Source organism: Oryx dammah, unplaced genomic scaffold, assembly GCF_014754425.2.
Source record: "Oryx dammah isolate SB20612 unplaced genomic scaffold, SCBI_Odam_1.1 HiC_scaffold_8, whole genome shotgun sequence".
NCBI lineage: Eukaryota > Metazoa > Chordata > Mammalia > Artiodactyla > Bovidae > Oryx > Oryx dammah.
In genome coordinates this window covers 24011682-24039623 of record NW_024070192.1, presented here as the reverse complement: position 1 = coordinate 24039623, position 27942 = coordinate 24011682, and the positions used below count along the sequence as shown (strand labels likewise).

The 27942-nt window shown below is 41.5% G+C and overlaps 1 protein-coding gene across 1 annotated transcript in view; it reads left to right on the top strand.

Annotated features, from left to right (window-relative positions):
• The window catches only part of SKAP1 (src kinase associated phosphoprotein 1), a 292418-nt gene that overhangs the window by 233035 nt on the left and 31441 nt on the right, over positions 1 to 27942 (top strand). The window contains exons 5-9 of the mRNA XM_040245595.1: positions 11677 to 11754; positions 12696 to 12779; positions 15520 to 15644; positions 17928 to 17991; positions 20106 to 20303. Coding sequence (XP_040101529.1) covers positions 11677 to 11754; positions 12696 to 12779; positions 15520 to 15644; positions 17928 to 17991; positions 20106 to 20303 — 549 coding nt within the window. The remainder of the gene's footprint in view (positions 1 to 11676; positions 11755 to 12695; positions 12780 to 15519; positions 15645 to 17927; positions 17992 to 20105; positions 20304 to 27942) is intronic.

Sequence of the window (27942 nt, the reverse complement as noted above, 5' to 3'; positions counted from 1 at the left end):
TGGTTGGCTCCATCTTTGTCCGTTATGACTTTCTCTGTACACATCCTTTGATGCTTTCCTGAAGATAAATAACTTCTGAGGTAGAAAGAACTGATATCTCAATGAGTCTATGCAGTCAGCTGGGAGATTTAGTTCTCTCCAGTTGAGGTTCATGGTATTTTTTCCTGATTTCCGCCCCCCCAAATTCTCTTTATCCATCCTCCCGCCATTCTTAGCACTATGGTTCCTCTTGACTTCTTCACCCGCTACTTTCTCCGGGCTTTCTTGGCTAAAGCTTCCTTTCTTTCCCTTTTTTACTTTCTTATTTCACAGTACCAACCCTAAGATTAAAATAGTGACTCTACGGCAGAAAAAAAGTTACTGTTTGTGGCTTAGGTGGAAGTGATTTCGGTTCAGTTCAGTTCAGTCGCTCAGTCATGTCTGACTCTTTGCGACCCCATGAATCACAGCACACCAGGCCTCCCTGTCCATCACCAACTCCCGGAGTTCACTCAAACTCATGTCCATTGAGTTGGTGATGCCATCCAGCCATCTCATCCTCTGTCGTCCCCTTCTCCTCCTGCCCCTAATCCCTCCCAGCATCAGGGTCTTTTCCAATGAATCAACTCTTCTCATGAAGTGGCCAAAGTATTGGAGGTTTAGCTTCAGCATCAGTCCTTCCAATAAACACCCAGGACTGATCTCTTTTAGAATGGACTTGTTGGATGTCCTTGCAGATCAAGAGACTCTCAAGAGTCTTCTCCAACACCACAATTCAAAAGCATCAATTCTTCGGCACTCAGCTTTCTTTATAGTCCAACTTTCACATTCATACATGACCACTGGAAAAACCATAGCCTTGACTAGACGGACCTTTGTTGGCAAAGTAATATCTCTGCCTTTAAATATGCTATCTAGCTTGGTCATAACTTTCCTTCCAAGGAGTAAGTGTCTTTTAATTTCATGGCTGCAATCACCATCTGCAGTGATTTTGGAGCCCCCCAAAATAAAGTCTGACACTGTTTCCACTGTTTCCCCATCTATTTCCCATGAAGTGATGGGACCAGATGCCATGATCTTCGTTTTCTAAATGTTGAGGTTTAAGCCAACTTTTTCACTCTCCTCTTTCACTTTCATCAAGAGGCTTTTGAGTTCCTCTTCACTTTCTGCCATAAGGGTGGTGTCATCTGCATATCTGAGGTTATTGATATTTCTCCCAGCAGTCTTGATTCCAGCTTGTGCTTCTTCCAGCCCAGCATTTCTCATGATGTACTCTGCATATAAGTTAAATAAGCAGGGTGACAATATACAGCCTTGACGTACTCCTTTTCCTATTTGGAACCAGTCTGTTGTTCCATGTCCAGTTCTAACTGTTGCTTCCTGACCTGCATATAGGTTTCTCAAGAGGCAGGTCAAGTGGTCTGGTATTCCCATCTCTTGAAGAATTTTCCACAGTTTATTGTGATCCACACAGTCAAAGGTTTTGGCATAGTCAATAAAGCAGAAATAGATGTTTTTCTGGAGCTCTCTTGCTTTTTCCATGATCCAGCGGATGTTGGCAATTTGATCTGTGGTTCCTCTGCCTTTTCTAAAACCAGCTTGAACATCTGGAAGTTCACAGTTCACGTATTGCTGAAGCCTGGCTTGGAGAATTTTGAGCATTACTTTACTAGCATGTGAGATGAGTGCAATTGTGCGGTAGTTTGAGCATTCTTTGGCATTGCCTTTCTTTGGGATTGGAATGAAAACTGACCTTTTCCAGTCCTGTGGCTACTGCTGAGTTTTCCATTTTGCTGGCATATTGAGTGCAGCACTTTCACAGCATCATCTTTCGAGATTTGAAATAGCTCAACTGGAATTATTTAACAAATATTCACTCCCATATTGCCTTCTTAGACCACAAATCCCATAAAACTGGAAGTGGTTTCAATTCAGTTTAACAAACATTTATTGGGCACCTGCTGTGTGTGTGAGGCCCTTGGGGATACAGAGAGAAACAGATATATGACTAATGAATCAAACTGCCCTCTATGAAAGGGACCAGACTTCCCACCGCAGGTTTTCTTTAGGCTTCAAGAAGTTAAATAATTAGCACCAAACTCCTTGGAGTTTACCGAGTGTATTTCAGGGAAGGATTATTCTTTATCCCACATCAGTTTAACAGTTACAGTACAGCCCTGCCCTGCGATGGGTCTCAGCCATTCCAGCCCTGCCTCAATCTATCAGTAATTCTTACTCTCCTTACCTGGACACTTGGGGTGCAAACACTGGCCCATCTCCTGGGACACAACCATATTGGATCCTTCTTTGTTCCCTCATTTCAATCCAGGCACTATGATATTTTGTTCATTTAATTTTTTTCAAAGTGCTCTCTGTCTCCCTATGAATGCAAGATCTATTTTTACCCTCCTTCCCTTTTTAGGCCATCCTCCCTATTGCCTTCTACCCAGATCCCCCGCCACATTCTTTTTCCTGGGAAGTCCCTTTTCTATTTCTTCATTCAGGCTTCTAGCAGTTTTATATAGTAACTAAGGTCTTATGTACATCTAAGCAAAGAGACAAGAGTGGAGAGAGAGTGTTGGGGAAAAGATTTAGGGTCTCTGGGAACCAAGACTGTGCTATAATAATACCCTATAGAAAATGGTATTAAAGCAGAGAAAAGAGACGATATAATTCTATTTGGAGAAATAGAGAAAAGATTCAGAAGGGATGTGACATTTGAATTAAGTCTTAAAGGAGTACTCCCTCCTTGGAAAATGGTGATAGAGATTGAAATTCCCAACCAAGAAAAATAGCATGAGCCGAGGCCTGGCAGTATAAAATACATGCCATATTCCAGAAGGCAAAGCCTGTCACTTATTGTTTGGAGTACTAGGAAGGATAAGGGGTTGGGACAAAGTGAAACTGGAAGATAGGGCGAGACCAAGTTTTAAAGTTTTTGAAGAGATGGAGAGTTTGAGTTTCCTCCTACAGGCTAGGGAGAACCATTGAAGGCTGTAAACAGGAGTGTGATAGGGCCAGATATATGTTTCAGGAAGATGATTTCTGGCCACAGTATGGTGGACAGGTAGAAGTTAAACCAGTTGAAAAGTGACCCCAAACCCAGGGAAGGCTCTTTTGCTTTCCTTTTCTCCCTGTTCTTATCATAATCCAGTAGAGAAGTAAGTAAATATATTTGGAAATAATATTTTGTCATTCATTTTTAAAGATAAACACTCTCAATTAACACATGTATAAAAGTGGCCTGTCTCAAGATGAGATGAGAATACAGTGATTCTTCAAGATTTGTTAAAAAAAAAAACAAAACAATTTGGTATTTGAAATCCTCTCCTCCTTAGATTCTCAAAGCCATTTGAAGCATCACTGTCTGGATTTGGGTCAGGATTCTCACTTTATCCTGCTGCCACTTACTGTGGTTTGGCTGCTAAAAGAAATTCAGGTCGTTTGGATCTCTGTGGTTCAGTATTAAGGATGGATTCTTAGAATTAAAAATAAAGCTAAAGGTACTGAATTAAAGTGTTAGTCACTCAGTCATGTCCAACTTTTTAAGACCCCATGGACTGTAGCCCTCCAGGCTCCTCTCTGTCCATGGAATTCTCCAGGCATGAATACTGGGGTAGGTAGCCATTCCCTTCTCCAGGGGATCTTCCTGACCCAGGGATCGAACCCAGGTCTCCTGCATTACAGACAGATTCTTTACCATCTGAGCCACCAGGGAAGCCCCAAGTTATAGATACATGTCATTAATAAAATCAGAAGACACAGGAGGCTTCCTGGGTTTAAATCATTTCTGTGGTGATTACATGAATTCTCAATCTTTTTTCCCATAGCACATGACCACCAACATTTATATGTCCAACCCACTTCCATAAGAACCCACGATTTTGAAGAAACACAGTTTGTTTTTTTTTCAAGGAAATAAAGCTCTGTTGGAGTTCTTGATTGCCATGATTATAATACTACATCAAATGTGTTTAATCACCATCGACTGTGGCATAAATAAAATACACTATAAGTTATTTTTAATTGACTTTTCCCTTAAGAAAGCATATTGAATGTAAATGATGGTATTATTATGGAAAAGCTTTGAATCCATTCTTATTCTTAAAGTGAATTACTCAAAATCTCTGCCATTTCTATCAATACCTTCAACTGATCAAAAGACGCCCTGGTGTACTAATACCAGGATTGAGAATTAATAAATTATTACATTGAATTAGATGAACTATTTACTTACTGGATGCTGTTGTTTATTCCCATTTATTTAGATGCTAGAACTGGTGCATTGATGTTATCACACTTAGAGTTGGAAGGCCTTTTTTCCAAAACTTTCACTTCTTGTAAGTAAAATCCAACTGAAAGTAAAGACATGGAAGAGGAACATCCCTGAAAACCACAGGCGTCTGTGGTAATTAGTGTGGTGCCTTTTTGTGGAAACAAGAAGTCTCTTCCTATGCCATGAACATACATTGTTTCTGTATGTTACCTTGTAGCTTGGCACTGCGGTCTGCCTGGTGGCTCAGTGGTAATGAATCCACCTGCCAATGCAGGAGACACAGGTTCGATCTCTGGTTGGGAAGATCCCCTGAAAAAGGAAATGACAACCCGCTCCAGCATTCTTGCCTGGGAAATACCATGGACAGAGGAACCTGGCCGGCTACAGTCCATCGGGTCACAAAAGAGTCAGACGTGACTTAGTGACTAAACAACAAACAAGTTTGGCATTATTAATGGACAGTTTATGAAAAGAAACCAATTTGGATATTTGACTTAAAAGTCTTCCTTCTTTTTAAACCAAGATTTCTTCCTTAAAGAATAAATAAATCATCTCCAAGATTCCTGCATGAGCCCCACAGTGGACCAGGCTTCCTTTTCCTTCTTCTCTTGTGTCAGAGAGGCCTTTCAAATCTTGGTGTTCAAGCAGCACTATTTGAGAGCTCCAGGTTTCTTTCCCTTGCATTTTCTTTTCCTTGTGTATCCTTTTATTGCCTTCTTTTTCTTTCATTTTTGTTCGACATATCTGTTGATCTCTTGAATTTCACACAGACTTGCCCTAAAAGCAATTCTATAGTCATCTAGTACCTTACAAAGTATGTGAGAAATACAGGACCTTAAAGTAATTTTTTGATATTAAAGTATTGGAGTAACTGTACATTATGTCTATTTCTTTTTCTGTATTTTTTTTTTTTGGCTGCACCCCACAGCATGTGAAATCTTAGTTCCCCAACCAGGGATCAAACCTGTGCCCTCTGCATTGGAGTCTTAACCACCGGACCACCAGGGAATCCCACATTTTCCATGTTTAAATGAGGTCTCTTGTGGGCAAGTGGAGTGGGAAGACCCTTTCTTTCCTCAGCTACTTCTGAATGTGTCTTTTCAGCTGAAACTCAGGGTGGTGAAAAGTGCTCGGGCTTTTCCAGCTGAGCAACCTTCAGCAAGTCCTGTAATTTCAGTAAGCCCATTTCCTAGTCTATAAAGTGGAAATGGTAGTAATACATACGTCACAGGGATGCTATGGAGTTCAAATTAAATGTGAAAATGCTTGATAAAATGCAGGTTAAGACCTGTTAGGTTTTTTAAAAACATTTTTATTAAAATGTGTTAGTTTTAATAATTTTATACATCAATCGTCTGTTTTCTTCTTAGCACTTCCGGTCTAGACTCTACTGGGAATTTTCTGTATCCTCAGTGTAACAAATTTCTTTCACAGATTTTTAGTTTGGTCTGTTACCTGGATTAACAGATTTTTTTTTTTAAGACCTTAAAATACTGGAGGGGAAACAAAGGTCCATCAAGATCTCCTGAATATTTGTCTCCTGCATTGGTTTTAACAATATGCGTGATTTCTACCATTCTCTGACATCCTTCAGTCTAGCTCCAATTGCACTTATTTTGTTTCTTAGTTTCTTATGTCATGGTTTGTTGAAGAACTTGGTTAAGTACTTTGTGTTCAATCCCTTCCTTTCATCTCCTATCCAATTTATTTCTCCATGAGATTAAAAGCTTCCATGTCTTTGAAACTTTTAGGTCCTAAGTCTATCATTATTAATGGCTTAGAATTTTTCCCCTTACATGTGTTAGTCTCTGTTCCTTAATAAGCGAAACACAAAGACTGAAAAGTGTGAGAAATAAATGTAAACTCAAGTGGATATTGGATGGGACCATAGCAGATCAAGACTTATGTAAGCCTGTCCCAAGGGACTAATGAAGGAAGAGTCATTGAAACCACTGTTCCTGTTTCATGTGTAGAAGATGAACACTTCCTGCCAGACACCTCAAACTGTCATTTATTGACTGGTTCCTGAAAATTGAGAAAAAAAGCAAAGAGTAATCCAGAAATGCAAGAAGCTAAGAAAAATAGTAATGAACTTATTAAAGAAGGACTCAGAAACCAAAAACAAAGGAGAGGATTTAACCAACAGATTATTCAGTCGCTCAGTCATGTCCAACTCTTTGCAACCCCATGGACTGCAGCATGCCAGGCTTCCCTGTCTTTCACTGTGTCCCAGAGTTGGCTCAAACTCATGTCCATTGAGTCGATAACCATCCCATCCTCTGCTGCTCCCTTTTCCTCCGGCCCTCAGTCGTTCCCAGTATCAGGGTCTTTCCCAATGAGTTGGCTCTTCGCCTCAGGTGGCCAAAGTATTGGAATTTCAGCTTCAGCATCAGTCCTTCCAATGTATATTCAGGGTTGATTTCCTTTAAGATTGCTGGTTTGATCTCCTTGCTGTCCAAGGGACTCTCAAGAGTCTTCTCCAACACCACAGTTTAAAGGCTTCTATTCTTTGGTGCTCAGCCTTCTTTATGGTCCAAGTCTCATATCCATACGTGACTACTGAAAAAACCATAGGTTTAACTACACAGACCTTTGTCTGCAAAGTGATGCTGGAGATTAACAACCACCAGACAGGAGACTACTATACCTCCCACCCTACCTGCCATATCCCCTTTGATTTTGTCCATTTGAGACACTGTGAAGTATAGCTATCATTTTGCAAATGCACACACCCCCCAGTGATCTGTGAGTGAATTGGAATCACAAATGGAACTTGACCATTCCCAACCTTCAAATTTTAGATTTTATCCAACCTCATCCCCCAAAATCCCAGGTCCTATATCATGGGTATTTTAATGAAAGAAACTGGTAAACTTCATCCTGCCTGAAATTCACCCGAGGTAGCTATCCGTCTCCAAGATGGAGTTGGCTTGGTCTCTTTTTCAAACAATTGAAAAGAACTTGGATTAAAAGGAAAGGAGAGGATAGAAGTCCAGGTTCGGGAGAGGAAAATGTTGAACAAAAGATGGAATTTTTTAAATCATTGATTTTCATTTCAGGTTGATTGGGCAAGAGACCAAGCCAGTACCTATAATGAAAGTTTGTGGGTACTGTTTTTTGCTGCAACCTTTTTGCAACAGAAATTGTGCAGCCTCTTGTGCTATTAGCCTTGTGCTGTGGTATTGCCAACTGATTTCTCCAATTCTCTTTTCTCAGTGGGCTAGAATGCAGCTGATTAAATAGGCCGTGACTCACATAAGCTCCCGTGTCTTTTTTATTGACTACTTTATGGAAATGTATCACACTCCAAAGGGCCCCCATTGTTGTCACTGTGCGTGGCTAACTAAGGAGTCATGCTTAGTGCTGAGAGATGGACTTCTACTCTGCAGAGGTGGTATGGGAGGATACAAGGTTTAAAGGAATCTGGACGGGGAAAGAAAGATGTCTGAGAATTTCTTTTATCTTCATCTGTCATGAAAGTTGGGTGGCCATCATTTCTGGGTAACACTCTTCTCTGTTGATCTTATCTTTATGGCCCCACATCCTTCAGCTAAGTGAATCTTTTCTTTATATGGGCTATTCTGAGAGGTTTAGTTAAGTGCAGTAGGAGAGAGAGATTATGACACTAATGCAATTCTGTTTTGTGCTGATATAATGTGATACACCCCTAGGTTTATCCAAAGGGCAATTTATTCCCAATAAATCTAAATCATTTCTCTTTTTTTCCATCAAGGTGGTGATATCTTTTTTAGGTAATGGACAAAAAGCCTTGATTTAAAAAAAAAATTATATACTTAAATGTTTTTGCCTTAAAATAGCAACTCATGCAGTTGTTTGTGGCTTCTTCCTTCCATTTTTATGATAGTAAAAATGATATTTTTATTACCATCCTGTAAAACATCTACATACTTTCTATTACATGTTAAGTAACTCTGCATATCGGTTTACTTGTAAATTCAGGCATACAAGGCTCTTCCAGCCTCATCATACAGGACTGGAGTTAATGTGTATATCCTCAGTTCCACCAGTTCTTGATCAGTGAGACCCTGAGCTGACACTGAAAGGGGAGAGAACTTGATTGCCACAATGGCTTCTCACCTTGGATTGAGATTGATCTGGATCCCATCTGGGTTTATCTAATAGATGGTGGAGGTAATAAGATTGGGCTCAGAGTCAACTTTACATTGAGAACAATTCTGTTATTGCACTCATCACAGAGTGCCTTAGACATAGAAGACAATCAACAGAATAAAAATTGATTTGATCTAATTTTTTTCCTTAGCCATTCCAAACTTCACCTATAATCCCCCATTTTTTCCCACTGCCCATAAGGGAATGCAGGCAAGAGAGCTCATCAATATAGATTCCCTCTAATAAGAAAGCAACATAACACATCTTACAAAAACACAACATATAAAATACTATATTTCCAGCTCTCTTCCTCTTCAGAATCTTGTTGATGGATGACCAAGAGAGGAAATTCAGCAACTCATTCAGTGCCCAATTTTAGCAAACCAAGTGTGACTTTTAAGGTAAGAAGGTAGTGATGGTGCTGTCCCTAGTCTCCTAAAATTAGTAACTTTGAATTCAAACATCTCTGCTGCATTATGTCTTTGTTTTCTTGGTGGTGGCATTCTTGGGTTTCAGTTGGTAGGGAGAGAAAAGCCTCATGCTGATAATGTACTGAAAGTAAATGAAATTAAATAAGCGAAGCAGTGCTCATCACTACTTCCTTCCCCCCTGGGTAATTCAATTCAAGCTCTCTCTCGGATGGCAACTCACAGGGACTGTCTCTGTCACCCCGCTGGGGCCTGGAGTCTTAACATCTAAATAAAAGTTTCACTCAAGCATTTTTTATGCTCCTGCCAGCAGGATCAGTGAGCTGGTGTGGGCCCATTAATGTAATATTCATACTCACAGACTCTCCCTGCACACGAGGCAATGTCTCCCCATTTTCATAATTATAGATGTTCCATAAAATGGCATTTAGATTTGCATTAAAAAAGGAGGTTTGAATTCTAATAGAATGTTTAACATGTCTTTTATGATTCAGACTCTCGGCATCCTTAAGAAACTGTGTCTCTAAGTTTAACAAGACCTTAAAAAGGGGGGCGAAAAATGGTGGGAAGAAAGGATGGAAACTCCAGGCTTAAAGGACCCTGTTTTTCTTATCCCTTGTGTCTTTCATTTAATTTTTAGGCCTCTAGGAGCAATTTATTTTTTGACAGCAGGCAGAGAGGATAGTTTTTCCTTCAAGGGCTTGCTTAGCTGCACCAGGTCCTCACCCTCAGTATGATCTGCTTCTGTTTTCTTGGAGAACATTTTCAAAGAGATATTAGAATTTTCAGAAGGGTGGGAGAAATGAAAGAATCCTAGACAGATGAACTTTCCTTTGCTGCTGTTCATCTCATGTGTGCACCCTGAGACCCATCCAGGAGATTTATAGCAGCCACAGAGTTTGCTAACTGCAAAACACACAAATGGAAACAGCCCATGAACAAGAAGTTGAAAATAAGGACAAATAGGAAAAAGAATCAGGCACTCAGCTAAAAAAGAAAGAGCTCTTCTGATCTACATTTTTGAAACTAAGCTGGAAACGGCGTAGAAGCAAAAGGTTTAGTCCCCGAACCTAAAAAGGATGAATATTAGGACTATGCTAGCCCACTCCCTTCATTTCTCCTAATTAAGAAGTACAGAATTTTAAATTGTTTTTGCTGTTGTTTATTTTTTTGAGAACTAAATTCCTTCCTCTTTGTCTCTGACCTTTACCCCTCCCTTCTGTAAAATAAGTATAAACCCTAGTGGTGGAAGACAAATTAGGATCTTGACTTCTCAATAAATTTGTACCTAATGAGGCTAATTGAAAGCCAAGAGTGTTAGCAGCATACAATTAAAAGCTGATGTCAGATCCAGATCTTCTCTGTGTAAAGCCTTCTACCATTCCTAGACTTTTCCCTTGACATTGACAAAATCGGGATTTGGCAATTATTGCCAAGTTCAGCTATGCATAGGCTTTCTTTGTGTGAACTTAATAAAAGTATGTTTACTAAGGTGACTTTCTGTTTGTTAGAAAAAGTGAGTGTGTGTTTAGTTAAGCAAATTCTTAGTTTTTTGGAGTCCTTTTCTTTTCTTTTCTTTTCTTTTTTTTTTTTTTTTTTGTAACACGTAGAAAGTTTTATTGTAATCTTAACTCTGAGGGCTGATATGTACCCTCTACCAGTCCGACAATCATTTCAATTACAACAGAGTTTTTCTATTCCTCCCCCCAAAATTCACCGCTTTGTCATTCTGAGAAGTCATGTAAAAGAGGTATATTAAAGGAAAACATTCAGGAAGGATGAGATGCCCACTCCCCCGCTGGGCAGCATGTACTTAGACTCCACCCTGTAGATTCTGTCCTGGGCTCTGGGGACACTGGGTGCACATGTCAGAGGCCTTGCCCTGCTCTCATGGAGCTTCCATTCTCCCGGGAGTCAGACAGGGGCCAACAAACAGATCATCGCTCTTACATAAAGGGCAGCTCCCTGACAGGACCGACAGTGGGATGTGGGTGTACAGGTGGTCACACAGGCCTCTGTGACCAGATGACACGTGGACAGAGCCAGGTCAAGCCGGAGATCTCTTTCATAACTCTGAATGAAGCAAGACTGGGTCTCTTTAATCTATTTCATTTTTAGTAACATTCGAATCAAATTAATGTCAGGTTTTGAGTACAATTAATTCACTAATAGAATTGTCTTGAAGCCAGACATGGCGCTGGCAGGATGGCCGCACTCTCCCTACGAGTTCTGCCAGCTCTCACTCCAGTGGCAGCCCTCCTGGCTCCGGCTCTGTGGCTCCCTCTTCTCGCCGCATCCATGAACAAGTGTGTGGTGAGAGCCAAGGTAATGCAGGTCCGGGGATCAAAGGTGAAGGGTCACACATTATTAAAAAGAAATCCAAAAGGACGGCTGCATCACGATCTCTCATTAGTGTTCCATCGGTGCCTCTCTTTGGGTAAACCTGAACATTTCGGCAGACATTCAAGCAGCTTTTTCGGTAAAAAGGTTTTTACATGACTGCTATTGCTGTTCCCATCATCATCTTCCGGCTTGTTTTCGGCAGCCATTTCCCCTCCGCCCACCACATCCTCCTCCTCCTTGCCTGGAGTCCTTTTCTTACCAATCAGTGCACATTTAAACAACCTCCCTTGTACAGACTAATATTATATTTAAGTCATTTTAAGCAATCTCAGCATTAGATATAATTAGAAAGAAAGAAAATTTACTCCCCTCCAGTCATCTGGAGATTGTCTTATTCTGTATCATATTTAAGCAATAGCCCGTCTGCATCTCTTCATTAATGTAGATTATCTCAAGTAGCCCAAATCAATGAAAATTCTGTCAGATTTCAACAAAACATTTTGCTCTTATTCCTTTTAGGAATGGAAGACATCGAAAGAGGAGCTCAAGAGCTTGATAATATCATCAAGCAAGGATACTTAGAGAAGAAAAGCAAAGGTACTGATTAGACCCCCAGATCTCAGAACATTCCAAAAGAGAATGGAAATGGGGAAAAAGAGGGCCAGCCTAGGGAATGCATTCTCTGTGCCCAGTGCTATACCAGGCAGATATAAGGCAAGGGGAAAGGAAAAAAAGAAAAGCCTGGTATCTGTGTGTAGGCTGGAAAGACCTGGCCCCAGATCTCCACTTCATCAGGACAGGGATTGATTTCTGTCTTGTTCACCTGGCACACCTGCTTAGTAATTACTTGTTGAATGAATAAATGAATAACTGTATTCTTGTTCTCATCTCTCAGTGTGCACCCATAAAGAGTGAAACTGTGTTGCCTCAAGTGTAATTTTTATATCATATGTGAAGTAGCTGACTTTCAAGTTTCAGACAAGTCCAAATCTTCAGCTGTCACTCTTTAATTAGGATAGTAGGGTTGGAGTACGAGGTTTAACACTCAGGCAAATTGGCTTAGTACAAAGAAAGCCTTGCTCATGCCCATGGCCTAGAGTGTCATGGACATGGGTTTGAGTGGACTCCGGGAGTTGGTGATGGACAGGGAGGCCTGGCATGCAGCGGTTCATGGGGTCGCAAAGAGTCAGACACTACTGAGCAACTGAACTGAAAAGGCAACAACACTTAAATATCTGGAGATGTGGAGAATTTTATAACTACAGGATGAGAATAGAACCTGAAAGATAAAGGAAATGTAGAGAAACCGCTGAGGTCAGAGCAAGCAAACCTGTTTAGAACTTGGGCCTTTAACTGAGTGAGTCCTCTGCACTCTGAGTCAATATGGGATAACCTGTGGGAGTGAAAGGGAGGGTTTTACAGTCCATTAACCTGGAAAATAAAACAATAACACACTGGACTGTGTGTTGTTGGATTTTACAGACTCTTCAGTGATTGTAGTTACCTGAATTTATGTCCCTTACTGCTCTTCTGTTTAGATCATAGTTTCTTTGGATCAGAGTGGCAGAAGCGATGGTGTGTTGTCAGCAGAGGCCTCTTCTACTACTATGCCAATGAGAAAAGTAAGTGTTCTTCATTTGCACAGCAGCATCTCACTCCTGGATACAAGCACTTCGTAAATTCTCAAGCACTTAGATCTAAACTTAGTAGTCCTTAACTAACACCCGTAAAGAGACATGCTGGAAAGAAGCTTGGCTAAATAATACCTTGCTCATCACCAAAAACTCATACCAATTTAGAAATTATAGCCCCTTTAAGCACTAGAATAGTGTGGTCAGCATATCAAAAGGCTACCTTATGACTAATAACATATTATTGAGGTCAAATGCCTTGGCATTTGTTAAAAAAGAACTTCAAACACTTTATAGGCATTAATAATATAGGTTAAATATTGAAAAAGAATAATTCTGAGAAGGATTTTAGCAGCTTACCAACAGCCCAGAAATACAACCTTTGAGTACGAACTCTCTAAGAGCATGCATCAAACTTTATCCTACTGGCTGCTGGGATGTAATCCAGTGGACATCCCTAGAGCCATGGAGTGTTGAGACCCCAATAGTTGCTGTGCCCGAGAGACACCCTTCAGCCAGATGGCAGCAGCAGCAAAGTGTTGACCCAAGCCAGAAGCAGCTTCTTATAAGCCACCACTGACTCAACCACAACACTCATGAGCTATCCCTCAAAGACCTCCCATCCCGGCTTATCACTCTTGCTTAGTTCAGGAGAAGGAGTAGAGGATATAAGCACAAACTGGAGGAGCTACAAATAACTACAAGCCAAAAGTTATCACTGTAGGTGAGTGCAAACTTTGAAATAGGGAATTCCTTCCTGCCAGATAGACTGCTGCAGGAGTAATGCTGCAACGCAAGAGGAAGATAAAGTAGCAATCTTGCGGGGATTTCTTTGGGTTCTACCACCTTACAGAGGCCAGTGGTCCCAAGTAAATCCTTTATTGTCCTTTCAGTAATTTTCTGTTTCTCTTCTTCCTTCTTTCTTGGACTTATTCCTCTCCCAAAGCCTGGATAACTAGTCAAGGGAATAGTCAGATACTTACCCAGTTGCCTTTGGACTTCCTGCACCTTTGGCTCAAAAGTAGCAGAAAGAACAGCTTTGCTAAATGACATGGAATCCTTCAGATTAGATCATGGGCTTCAAGGCAGTTACCTCACTCTGCCTCTCTGCCTGCAACAGTTATCACTAACCTTCATCTTGGGTTCACCATCACGATTCCTCAGAGCCTTTCCCATATATGGGTAAAGTGTGAGGTGTACTTGGAAATGATAGCAGCATAACTCACAACCTGAATAATAAGCCTCCTGCATCCTTCCAACCCCTAGCCCACTCTCAAATCCAGCAACTAAAGTTTCTCCCCTGAATTCTAGGCTAACCAGGTTTTCTTTTCTTATTTTGAACCTTCAAACTAATGTAACGTATATGTCCTTGGTAAAATGTTTATCATTTCCCTTACATTTAAATACGTGGTTGGTATATCTGGATATAAAACCAGGTATCATGTTCATTTATTCAGAATCCTTCCCACGCAAGGTGGGGAGGGAGAGCAAGAGCGAGAGGCTTGGAGACTTTTATTGACCATTTTGCCATCAGAGTGAAATAAAATCTGGTGACCAAAGAAACAGCAAAGCATTTTAGTGGCCAGTTAGAGCAAGAAGAGATACTTTAACAAAAAAGATTCTGGTGTCAAAAAGCACTGTTGCATGGCTCCCTTCTTGCCAGTTACTTCTTATTGTGCCCAAGACATTTTCTTTGTAAGTACAGAGTGTTTGTGTATTTCTTTTAGCTCAACCAGGTGAGGACAGATTCTTTTACTTTTCTGTAACTATTTTCTTCCTACTGCCACCCCTCTCATCGTCATCATCAAAAAGTAATTCATTCTAGGGACTTCGCTGGTGGTCCCGTGGTCAAGACTCCATGCTTCCAATGCAAGGGGGCTTGGGTTGAAAACCTCGTCAGGGAACCACATGCTGTGAGGTGTGGCCAAAAAAAAGAAATTTATTCTACAGGGCAGAAAGCATCACCCAGACACTGTGGTTGTGTTCTTCTACAAGTTCTGAACCACACCACGAGGATGCAAAATCATTGGGAACCACCCCCTCTTTTTCTGTTTCTAATTTTTTTTTAAGAGTGACAGGCATAGTCATCTCTCCTTTCACTCACTTAGGGTCCTTTTCCTTTAATACTCCCTCCCTCATCATCTAACGATACTCAACAGTACTCTGCTGCTTCCTGATCTGACTGCTTGCAAGGGGGATAAAATACTGAGTTTTAATTATTCTCCCCTCTAGCGTGAACTTCCACCTGACCAACAGGAGAGGAAGAGAAGTCTAGCTCAAATGCTACGTAAGACATCAGAGGAGAACCCGGACTTATAATGCCCCTTGGGCTGCTGTCCCTCCCCTCACATGTGCTCTGCTGGCCCTGATAATAATGTTTCAGCTCTGTAATAGGCTTCAAGAGCCTCATGTTTACAGCCATACTCTCCCCACTGTAATAATTTCTTCTTTCTCTTATTATAGATCTCTTAACATTCTAATAAATTCTCTGTCTCTGTTGTCCTCTTTTGGCAAAATAATCTTTCACGTTGCATTCCCTAGCTTGGCAGTGATCTCTGCCTGGCTGTCACAGTAGCCTCTTCTTAAGCTTCTCTAATAACCCTTCCTCGACTATTGTGGTTCCTCAGGGAGGTAACAGCTGTTTCTGTGCTTTTATTTTACATCCAGAGAAGATGCCCTCCCTTGGCAGTTGCATCTCTCTAGAGATAAAGGAAGCTTTCCTGTCTTGCAGGCAAGCAGCCCAAAGGGATCTTCCTCATTAAGGGCTACAGTGTACGGATGGCCCCCTACCTGCGAAAAGATTCCAAGAAAGAATCCTGCTTTGAGCTGATCTCCCAGGACAGGCGCAGCTATGAGGTAGGATGAGCGGAAGAGCTGGAGACCCTCATTAGTGTCGCAGTTTTGTTCTCTGCTGCATGTGAGCTGTGGTTGTGATGCTGGATGCCATCCTTTGTTACCTGTCGTTTCTTACCAAGACTTTCTTTCTTGACGTGTCCTCACCTTTGCTGTGTTGTGCCCACCCTTCTGTGGCCACATCCACCCGTCCATCCTAGATGCCGCCTTTGCCAGGCTTCCGTCTCTTCATCCGTTCCCTTCTCAATCTCATACTGCAGGTGAAAGTCTTGTCTATTGCAGCACAACCCAAATCTTTATTCACTCTCTAATTCCATGGCTTTAATTTCCATTCTCTTTCTTTTTCAACTGATTATCTTCACTTCCTTTTATGAAATCCAGAAAGAGAGAAATCTGACTGTAGAGTGAAGAAATAATTCATTTTTGCATATTCATCTTGCTATCCAAAATAGTCTTCCTGTGTGTAGGTGCACTGTATATCTCTAGAAAGATTTCTAAGATACTAGAAGCAATGAGTACTGAGTAATAAGAGTGACTACTGAGGAACTAGAGGACTTGAGTGGGGGTGAGAGAGACAGTCTTCACTGTGTTCATTTTTATATATTTGATATAATAGGTAATACATTATAAAATGTAAAAGGCCAAAAAAGTCTGAATATGGGAATATAGTGATTTTTCACCAAAAATATACTTTTACATTGAATACACGTATTTTGTGGGTGTATACACATATTCTTTCCTCCTTGTTGGCTACTTTTATCACAATTTTACTAAAACAGTTTAGAAAAACTTTAGCTAACTTAAGAAAAAGAGAAAAGCCATGCTAAGGTTAATATTAACCGCTTACGTAACCCTTTGATCCTTCAAGTCTTTCTCAGCACTCATCCTTTCCTGTTTCTACGGTATCCTCACCCTTATTTTGTAAAACTGACCTAGGTTTTAATTATGTAATTTCAAAAGAAAATTTTCAATTTAAACCAAACTTTTCTATGGAATTTTTTATAGATCTATTTTTAAGTTCTGATTTGCAAGGCCCAGATAAAAATTTATGTAAGTCTAAAACAATTTCCCTAGTCATTTGTATAGACAAGTGCTTTTAAGAAATCAAGAATGACAGTATTTATTAATAAGTTTTAAGCAGGAATCTAAGTTTCTTATACAGCACATGTTTTTATCTTACCCTAATGACCAGATAATAAAAATGTTTTTCAGGAACAGTCATTTCAAGTTGATTCATTTAAAATAAGAAATTACTAAAGCCTGATGGCCTGTTTTGTGAATCAGGATGTAGAGTTTGTTTACTTCTTTTCTTTGGCCCATTGAATCCAAGTCATTACCACAGTCTGTGGATTCTTCCTCTACAATATCCTTTGGATCTTTCCCTTCTGATTTATTTCTACAGCCATCACAATAGTTAAGTCCCTATCACTTCCTTCAGAGGACTAGTTAAGTAGCCTTCTAGTTGATCTGTCTCTAATTTCTCCCTATTTCAGTCTGTCCTACTCACAACAATTGAAAGAATCTCCCTCTCCTTTTGCTAGAATTTACAGTGGCTTCATCTGTATTGCCTGCACTTGAAATCTGAATTCCTAATACTCAGAGCCTTTTCATCAATTCTTTGACCCTCAGCTCTCCAGCTTCATCTGTTAACTGTTCTCCAGTCAAGCCGATCTGCCTACCTTCCCTATACTTGATGGTCTCATTTCTAATCTTTGGCGGCTGGTTCTCCCCACCTGAAATGTTCAGCTCCCTCCACCAGTTTCCACCAACTCTCTTTAAAAATTCAACCCAAACAGTATTACTTCAACAAGCCTCCCTGGCTTACCGTAGGTGATGATAAGTGCTCCCTGTCTTTTCTCAACATCCAGCTGTTTTCAGATGCACTTACTTTGTAGTGTTCCCTTGTCAAGTGTGTGCGCTGTCTCCAAAACTGACACATTGATCTGAAGTCAGGAATTTGGGTTTGCCTTTTTCTTTGTAAACTGTTCTCAATAAATGCCTGATGAATGAATGGGTAATCAAATGAATGAATGCGATGAATTCAGGATTCAAATCCAGCTGTCAGCTTTGGGTATGCAAAGTTACTGAAGGAGAAAAACCACTTTGAGTGGGATTTTGATCTTTTTTCTAAATTTTAATTCTCAGGAATCTGAGAATTAATGAGAATTCTGAGCCTTCTACTTGACTCTGCAGTTCAGCTCACAAGATTCCTCCCCTTGAACCTCCCTAAAGGATTCACAGAAATTTCAGTGAAAGTGATAAACTAATGCACTAATTTTTCTCTAGTTTACAGCTTCTAGTCCAGCTGAAGCCAGAGACTGGGTGGATCAAATAGGTTTCTTGTTAAAGGGTAAGTATCGTTATTATAGAAACAGTATTTCAGTCCCTTTTCAATTCAAGTTGTATTGCATAAATATAATCCATGGACTTCAATATATTTTTATCTGCCCATTCTCCCTATCATATCTTTCACATAACAACAAATAGTACCATGTGTGATTCAGAAGGAAAAGAAACCATCAACCTGGAGGTGACCTCTAGTATCATTCTAGCTCTTCCACCTACCTACAGGCAGGTCTGTAATATTTATAATCACCAGAAAAGAGATGCTAAAAACCAGCTCAGCTCAATTCAGTATCTCGTAACCACTTATATGCTGGAAAGGAAATACATGATACCAAAGTCATCTAGATGTGGTTTAGGTTCAAAATCTTCCAGTTTTAGTCAAGTAGAAATATAAACTCATCTAGGTGGCCTTTAAGAACGTTGGACACAAAAAACAAATTGCTGTTTCCCAAACCACAATCAAATGTTCTTTGCTTTGACTGGGAAGAGTCCTGCCTGAAGATGTTAAATGACTGCTCTTAGAGTACCCTCTGCTGGCCATCCTGTAGGCACAGCAGTGACAGGGCCCAGGCAGCCTTGTCTGGGAGGGGCCCGGCAGGTAGGAGCAGCCAGCCTTGATTCTGTCGCCTGACACTGATAACCCTCTTGATGGTACACACACCTCATGGCAGGACCCTGCCTCTGCGGAAAGGCAGAAGTGCCAACTTCATACGTGACCCAAGACCTAGTGAGAACATCAACCTAAAAACACCAAGCCTTTTCATCTAGTGTTTTTAATTCTGCTATAAGATTTTATTGTGGATAAAAAAGAAGGAAGCACCAGAGCTTTAATTACAATTGCCTCTTTTACTCAGTTTATGCCTTTACTATCACAGGAACAAACTATTGCAACTACCAAGAGCGTCACGTATAATAGACTAGAACTAGGCAAACATGAACATTGATGGTGAGACTACAGGGTATGCTCTCATCTAGGTGCCTTGGATTTATGCGTGTAATATACCCCTAAGTGTGTAAACCTCAATAAAACTCCAAGCAGCTTTATTGAGCTGTACCCTGTGGTACTTTCAGAATCCCACATTGAAGAAATTATTCATTCCATTTTATTTTAAAACAAACAAAATAATAACATATGGTTTAAGCCACAGATGTGTCTTTGATCCCTTCCTCATATGAGGTGGCACCAGAATTCAGATGAAAATAGTTGCAAAATCTTTATTAAAAGCCTAATCAAGCCAAACAGTTTTACTGCATTTCGAAATGAGCATCGGATGTCTCTCTATTCTTTCTTCCCCAGAGCACCCTGCTTGCTCTCGCCCATCCTGCAGAGGCCCCTCAGCAGGGTTTCAGAGAGCACTGTACTGCGCCTCAGAGAATGAACCTTCCCAGTTCCCCATTAAAATAAGAAAGCAATCTCCCTCTCCTGCCCTGTGCTCCCCAGTGTTGTAATGGCTCAACATCCTCTACGTGGTGACCCATTTTAAGGTCAGCCAGACTGTACAGCTGCAAAAGGACATGGAAACCACATCACTCAGCCTCCCATCTGGTCCTATATTACTGTTATATTTTTCCACATCCCACTTTCTCTTCCACTTTTGTCCGCTTTTCTCTTTACAAGCAAACCTCTCTGAAATTCTGCAGTGAGACCATGGGGGAGATGAATGAGCTTGTGACAGCTCAGGTGTCCTATGGAAGCCACCATAGTTCCCAGGCTCCGTGCGCCCTAGAGAACCTAGGCCATCACTCACCCTCCCAGTTTTCCATTTGACAAGCAGCGCGAAGCACGCTGGCATTTCCTCTTCTGGCCTATTCTCTTCCCTTCACCTCCTGTGCTCTCACACACCCATACTTTTCAGGGCTGCTTCATCCTGATCAAGTTTTATTGCAAGGAAGGATTTATGTTGATGGTTTAAACCTGATGCAGTGCTAGTCTGGCCTTTTCTGTAGATTTCCTGCCACCAAGTCCCACATTAGAAATAACAGCACTTAACCTGGTGTTTCATTTTCTTTTGACATGTTTTATTCTCATTCCTCCTCCTCCTTCTCCCTCTTTCCTTCCCTGCCTTATCCTTTTCCTTTTCACCCTATCTTGATTCATTCTCATCTCTGCCCTGACAGACCTGAGCTCCTTAACCATTCCATATGAAGAGGAGGAAGAAGAGGAGAAAGAGGAAGAAGAAGAGATGTACGATGATATCGATGGTTTTGACTCCTCAAATTCTGGTTCCCAAAGCAGACCCATTATCTTGCCTGGTAGCGTGGGGCTCAAAGAGGCTATGGAGGAGAAAGAAGAAGATATTTATGAAATCTTACCAGGTGAGACATTTCGTCTTCTAATTACCTTCCTCTGGTTTAGAAACTCTAGACCTGGTAGAAGAATACAACTTGGACAGCTCCAGAGGAAGCCAAACCTCTGAAGGAGGCACTGCAGGGAAGCTTCCGTGATTCCCAGCACAGAAGCCCTGCCCTGGGAGCAAGATGAGTTGATGGGGGTGGGGAGTGTCTTTTATCTCTGCACGTGAAGTAATTTATTACAAACATCAACAGATTCAAGAGTCAAGAATACTCATGCTGGTTCTCATAGGTTCACCGCGAGTTTCATCAAAACTCTCTAGTTTGAACTTCTTTTCTGTGTAATTGTGAAGATAATGGAAAGTCACCTCAATGATGAAGGATATGAAAAGACTGCAGAAATATAAACGCTGACAAGCCTTTTCAGTAACACAGTAAAGCCTTGACAGAGCACAGTTCACCTTTGCCTAGTCCAGATGTACCACGAATCAAATCCCATCTCTTGCTAATAGACCTAACATGCGTCCACTGCCCACCATTACCCCGGGTCTACTGTACGTATTTCTTTTTCTTCCAAAGGCATGATAACCAGCATCTCAAAAACTGTGTAGTCATCCCTGCTCCTGCCCAGCCACTTCATGTGTGGGTAATAGCAGCTGCTGAACAGTGCAGAGCCCAGTGGGGGTCAGACTGTGCAAAAAATGAAGCCTGAGCCTTTTAATGGTGAGGTAGTTAGACCACAGAACGCTGAATCTCCAAGTCCATTCAGAAAGATCGCTCCTGTGGAAATTTGCCAGGAGTTCAGTGCTCTGCTGAGAAATCCAAGTTAAGTCTAAATTTATAGCAATTTAAACCTCAATCCCAGATGAACCTAGGAGCTGAGGTGAACCTAACACTCAGGCCCCTGAAGTCAGGGCTGGTTGCTAAAAATATTGTCAGTAAGCAACTGACATTTCAAGGCTTCCTAAGAAGGGTTCAACCCTGTCAACACCGCATTCATCTCTCCCTTGGGGAGAAGCTACGTCATTGCTTCCTGAGTTGCAGGGCTGTAGCTGTACATTTCCTCCTGACTGGGACCTCACGCACTCAGTCACCAACCCACGACAAGAAGAGCCTGCTTCTTCTCCCAGCACTTCCAGCCTCTGCCAGTCACCGACTTCCCCAGCCTTTTTGTTGTGTTTTATTATGCAAATGATATCTTGGTTGAGGTCGAGCCATTTCTTGTGTCTGAAGTTAAAAAAAAAATGATAATTTCCTCAGCAAGTCATCGTCGTTAATGAAGTTTTACAAAAACAGATACAACCAAAGGAAAATAAAATTTCACAGGTGATAAATTTTTCCAATTTCCCTGGCAGAATTCGATAGGATTGTTAAATTAAGAGTGAAGGTGTCTGTTAGAAAGCAACGAGCAGTGATGGGTAATTTTATAGAGTGGAAAATTGAATCAAATTGCTACATTAAAACACAGCTCCTCTGAGAATCTTCCCTTTCACAGTCTGCTCCATTGCAACAGCAGGGTGCAGAAATGGATCTAAATCACAACAACCCCTAAAAGGAGATGTACTCCCCAACTTGGCCAGAGGTTCCTGATAAGCTCACATTCTACTTGCTGCTGTCCAGGCTGGGGGAGATATCCAGGTGACACTCCACTTGAGGTCACAGCTGTGTAAGAGTGCTCTGGGAAAACCTCACAGAGCCACTCAGTCTTCTGCGGAGCAAAGAAGGGTTGCTAGTGCCCGTGTTTACTTCTCAAAGGAACAGGGAGAAGGCAGCTGGTGCTCAGACACCCAGAGCAAAAGAGAGTAAAGGCAAAGATGCCTCAGAAAATAAAACCTAACCCCAGGTGGGTTACTGAATGTGTGACTGGTTTCTTAGCAACCATCCTTCCCAGGCCTCTTAAAACCCTACCCTCATCCATTGGGGCACTGCCCAGTGTGCCAAAGCTCATGCCAGTTTGGATATTGGAGTGGACTCCAAGGACATGGAGACTGGTCTACTTTCTTGAGGAAAGCCATTTACCCTGTGCTTACAGCAACTGCCCCTCAGAAGTGAGGAAGGCCACATCACAGGAAAACCAGGGTCTCTTTCCAGGTTAGGGCAAAAGCAGCCACCTTGCTGGTTTATTTTCTAAAGGACGGGGCTGTTTCCAGCCAACAGGTTCTTTCCCCAAAGCTTCTCTCCATCACAGTTTTTAGAGACTGCATTGAAGTTGGGATATATTGGCATTTTATTATGATGCAATTATTTCAGATGCAAGTCTTCATCAGCCAGCTTCCTGTCCATGCTACTCAGCTTGTTGCTTCTGGAATTGTGGTTAGTTTTGCCTGTGCCACCCTCCCTGTCTTGGAGGAATTGAGGGAAGATGTGAGGGAGCCTGACACTCATCTCAGAAGACCACCCCCTGAGCAATGACATGTGAGACACAGCATGATGTTACAGTAACAGTGCTGGCTCTGGGTCAGGATGGACCTGCTCTGCCATCTGCCAGCTGTGAGACCTTGAGCAAGTTATCTGCCCTGTTTCTCAGGGGTGGTTTTGCCAGCTGTAAAATGGGAATAACAGTAGTAGCTGTCACAAAGGATGCATGAGCAGCCTGGAACAGAATGCATAAAGCACTGAGAGCCCTGGCATAAAGGCAGTGTTCAGTAAATGCTGGCTATTCTCCATTTGGTGGCATTTAAACAGAAAGTGTTGCCTCTTTGAAGAATCCTGGGAATTGGCTCATTCCCCATCTCCGCCAACCAGACCTAAGACAGTCCGGTTGGACATTTTCAGTGATACATGTGAAGCAGGTGAAACTGAAAATCCTGAGCAGATGGAAAGTGGCTCACACCTTCTGCTCAGGCCCATTTTTACTGCAAAGACAGGTGCTGGGTGGAGGGACAATTGACAGTAAGGTGGGATTGTGCTAATATTGCACACTCATCAATAATCAAATGACTTGGGCCTCTAAGACATGTCTCACAGTAACAGTTAAATGTGCTTTGTAGAGGAGATTTAGCCCGTCAATTCTGCTTCTCCTTCTTTGGGATGGGGCCTACACCAGCCTCACTGTCTCTATGGGGAAGGCAGTGTAAGTGAAATCTCCTTCCAGAATATAATTTTAATGGACTTCCTAGTTTTGAAAGAAAAGTGCCTGTAACATATACCAAGTCAATACAAAAATGTTTTTTCCTAATCAAAATAGTGTATGGATCATCAAATTAAATGCACTACATCACATTAATCATGGGATAATTAGCATTTGCTACAGGGCTAGCACTCTCCTTCCCTTGAGGGAAAACCAGAGCACTCGAGGTTTTCAGCCAAGACCACAATGTGAGTCCTAGATAATATGGTTTCAGGATTGTTATCTACTGGGATTTCTGAATATCCATGTTAAAAATATGGGAGCCCTTGATTTTAAAGATCTCATTTGCAGTAGATTAAACTGTAGGGAACTACCAACAAAGAAATACTAAAGCAATATGTAGAAAATGGAAGGCTTTTCTGAACCCTCTTTCAGCCCTCCCCCAAATTAATTTTGCAGCCTAGCACAGGCCCAGTTTCATGATTCCAGATTCCACGAAAGGACAGTTTTTTATCAGGTTTCTCTTTGGGGCCTCAAGCCTGGAAGCCAGCAAGGCACCTGAGACCATTGAAGAGCTGTAACTGAGGCCTCACAGCAGCTGCAGTAACAACAGAATCTGGCCGTGTTGTCTAGAGAGATTTCAGGAGAGTACATGGAAAGACAAAGCGCCTTCCCTGGGAATGTGTGCACATTCTGAGGCTGCCCGCACTGCCCTGGAGGGTCATTATATACTCAGAAACCAGATCATTTTATAATAAAGCAGATAACTGGGTTGTTGTTGTTTTTTTTTTTTTATTTGAGACAAATGGAAACCATTCTGTGGAATTATTTTTCCCCCATACAATTGTCCAGACCCACAGAAAGGGGGAATGATGGTAGCAAGAAGTCTAAGGAAAGAAGAAAAGCAGACACCAAAAGTACAAAGTTTGTGAAGAAACAAGTTCCAATTTCATGGAAAAGCAGGGCTCCATGAGGGGCACATCAAAGAATCAAAGCTACTGTCGGGCCCCTTGTTGGCCTTTTCTTCCCCGCGGCCCTGTGCACCCCTGGCTCCAGACAAACCTGCTTTTGACCAGCACCAAACCTGGAACTGTGCATTTTCTTCTACTTCGAATCCCTGTCCCCAGTCTGTGAAAGGGGACCCACTGAGTCTCCTCAGTGATAGCCTCCCAGAGACTCAGCTGGAACTGAGCTCTGTTGCAGCCTTTACCCCAGGGATTTGTATTTAGGTTTTTCTCGTCCAATTAGTAGGTGCTCAATTATGATTTTTGAAATTAAATTCAGTGTATTCCAAGTGTTGCAGTTAGCAAAAATTGAGTTTAATATCTAGTACTCAAGATCCTACCACGGAGATAGGATGCAAATATTTTGAGGTAACAATTGAGATTACCAGCTATACAACAGAGAATTAAATGTGCTATTAGCATCATGCTCCTATTTGCCATGTTGTTTGAAGAGGTGCTGCAGCATCCATGGATTTATAACATATCTATGCATTCTGTGGAGTGGTTTCTGTTTCCATTTTTCGCCTGTTCCCTTTGCACTTCGAGGTTATCTGCATTTCTGCTACATCTGTCACCAGAGCATCTTGACATCTGGTTGCACATTGATACATTCAGCATTTTTAAAGCTTCTGTCACTTTGCTTTACTTGCGAGAAGTGACCTCCCTCTTTCTTAGCTAGTCATTTTAAAAATTTTATTCCCAGTTCAACTGATGTCAGAGCAGCACTTCAGAAAGGAGCTAGGTGTCATAGCAAGCCAGCTCCTCTCAGGGTCCCCACAGTGGAGTCAGTGTCCTGCTCCTCAGCCTCTCATTAGTGTCCCTGACATTGTGCCAAGAGTGTTGATTGAAATCAACTCTCTGGATACTGATGCTCATTTGTGATACCCCATGGTTCTCTTACACATTCGCACAGTTAACAGAATCTTCCTCAACTGTTTTCCCAATTGAAATGAAATATTTGGGAATCAAGTAGAGCATTTAATGTAATAAGTGGACAGTAATCTTTAGAGGTTAATTTGTTTAAAGCCTGTGTAAGGTTGGGTTCCCATATGCGCTGTTAGGAGCAAGAACCATTATAATCTATTACTGTTTAAAGTTGAGCAGCACATAAATTTTAATTCCTCCTTAAGTGAAGATGTATTTTAGTAGATGTCATGCTAAAAAGCCTAATAATATTCTTATACAGAAATTCAACAAGTTCTTGAGCCTAAAAAGTTTTTTTTTTTTTCAAAATAATCTTTTTAAAATTAAAGCCTCACCTTACAGATGGGAAAAAAAAAAAAAAAGAAATTCGGCTGTCTAACCCCCTTTTGTGAGCAGAGTTTTTTTTTGCGTGTTGCCATATAATCAGTCTTCTTGACTTTGGAGTTTGAAAGATACCAGTTTGACTTCACGGACAGATCTGAGGTAAATTGTACGCCTCAGCTTTCCTGGTAGCTCAGACAGTAAAGAATCTGCCTGCAATGCGGAAGACTTGGATTCGATTCCTGGGTCTGGAAGAGCCCCTGGAGAAGGGAATGGCAACTCACTCCAGTATTCTTGCCTGGAAAATCCCTTGAACAGAGGAACCTGATGGGCTATAGTCCATGGGGTTGTCAAGAGTCAGACACAACTGCGCAACTAACCCTTCAGCTATTTGTGTGGTGCCCTCTGAAGCTGGGGGCTTCCCTGGTGGCTCAGACAGTAAAGAAACCGCTTGCCAATGCAGGAGACCCAAGTCAGGAAGATCCCGTGGAGAAGGGAGTGGCTACCCACTCCAGTATTATTGCCTGGACAATCCCGGCAAGGGTGGCAGGCTACAGTCCATGGGGTCTCAAAGAATCAGACACAGCTGAGCGACTGACACTTTACTTTCACTTTTTACTCTGGGGCAATGCTGACAGGACACATCTAGCTGTGGAGCGAGGGCACTTGTCTTCACCAGGTAATGGTCCCCATACTTACTCCCTCAAAGACCGCAGAGACTCAGCACCCAGCCTCTGACTTCAGTGGCTGGGCTCCTACTCTGAGGCCTGCTTTTAGCTACCTGGGAAGGACAGACTTAGATAGACATAGGGATTGGAGCATCCTGGTTCACATGCACCCCCATAGCGCTTAGTAACGTTGATGAATGATATGTAAGACCTGTGGCCAACATTCTGCTTTCTTTCTAGGTGACTCTACAGGCCCAATGGAAATCAGAGTATCTGTTCTATAATTGAACTGCATAAAGCAGAGTTTTATTTTTTTCCATTTTTGTATCATGACTGGTTTAAGTGATGTTGCCTGAAAGGATAAAGGAATCAAGTTTTAGTTTTCATTTTTATCATTGCAAATACATTTACATTCTCCTATTTTACAAATGCAAAGAGCAGGCAAGCCACTTTCAATAATTTATTTTAAAATCAATGCTAATGAGGTTATGTCTCGTCAGTGGCCGAGTTTTACAATAAAGTCTGATTTATTTAGAAAAGATCTTTGGTGTAGCTTCCCATCTAATGGTGGTGGGAAGGGGGTGGAGTAGCAGGCACAGTGACCCTCCAACTTCGGATCCAATTTGTAATTCACAGCGGAGATCTGACCCAATTTACATTGATTAGAATTGGGAGGAAGAGACATCTGCGCACAGACAGCAGAGGTAGAATAAACCCTCTCTGCAAAAGTGCCTAAGCACAGCAAATTACTGGTCTTTGTGATTAAGTTGTCTGATATCAGCAAAAGAGCTGTTCTCTGTCCAAATTATTGGGTATCTCTAAAACTGAGCACATACCAACTCTTCTTTGAATGTTTTCAATTCTGCGAAATTGGTCCCACATCAAAAAGAAAAAGCATCATAGCAGAGAAAGGAAGGAAATGCAGGTAATAACAAGAAGACAATGTGCAAAGAATGATGTTAAATGTGATTGATTTCAGTGCGATCTAGTTCCGATATTTGATCTCACTCCTCCATTATCTCACATCTTTATTCCTCATGGAGAGGTGGGGGAGCACTGCAGGCACTGAGTAGGAAATTCTCTGCTGCCGTGTCGTACCCAGAGATTAGGAGAGTTGAGCCCTTCTCCCGTATGACCTTGAGGGCAGGCTTATGTTATATATATATGTTATATACCTATTTAAATGTTACTAACATGTGACTCATTTCCCAAAGTATCAATCCCAATAACAATATTAATTTAAATTTTTGCAGGGGAACTATTTCATTTTGTATGTGAAATTAATTGTAATTCTTTAATGTCCTGTAGTGTGTTACATACTCTTATGCTGGTTCTTTGTAGTTATGAGCTTAGAGTTTACTTCTCCTAGTCTGACATACTGTAACTCATGTTGCCCTGTAAACCTTATATTTAAAGAGGAGGCTGTCCTGGGCCGTCACCTCAAAAGTTCCATTTAAAGGTATAACTATGGGGATCAAGACAGGTAAGTGCCCTCAGATTCACAAAGAGAAAGGAAAGTATATGTGGCCAGAAGAAACTGAGTGTTCAGCCTTCAAAATGTTGCTTTTTATGCCCCATTCATTCTCTGAATGTTTGTGTGTGTGTGTGTTTCTGTGTGTGTGTGGTAGTGATGAAAAGGAGACGAGCAAGTATATTTCTGTGCATTTTACCCCACA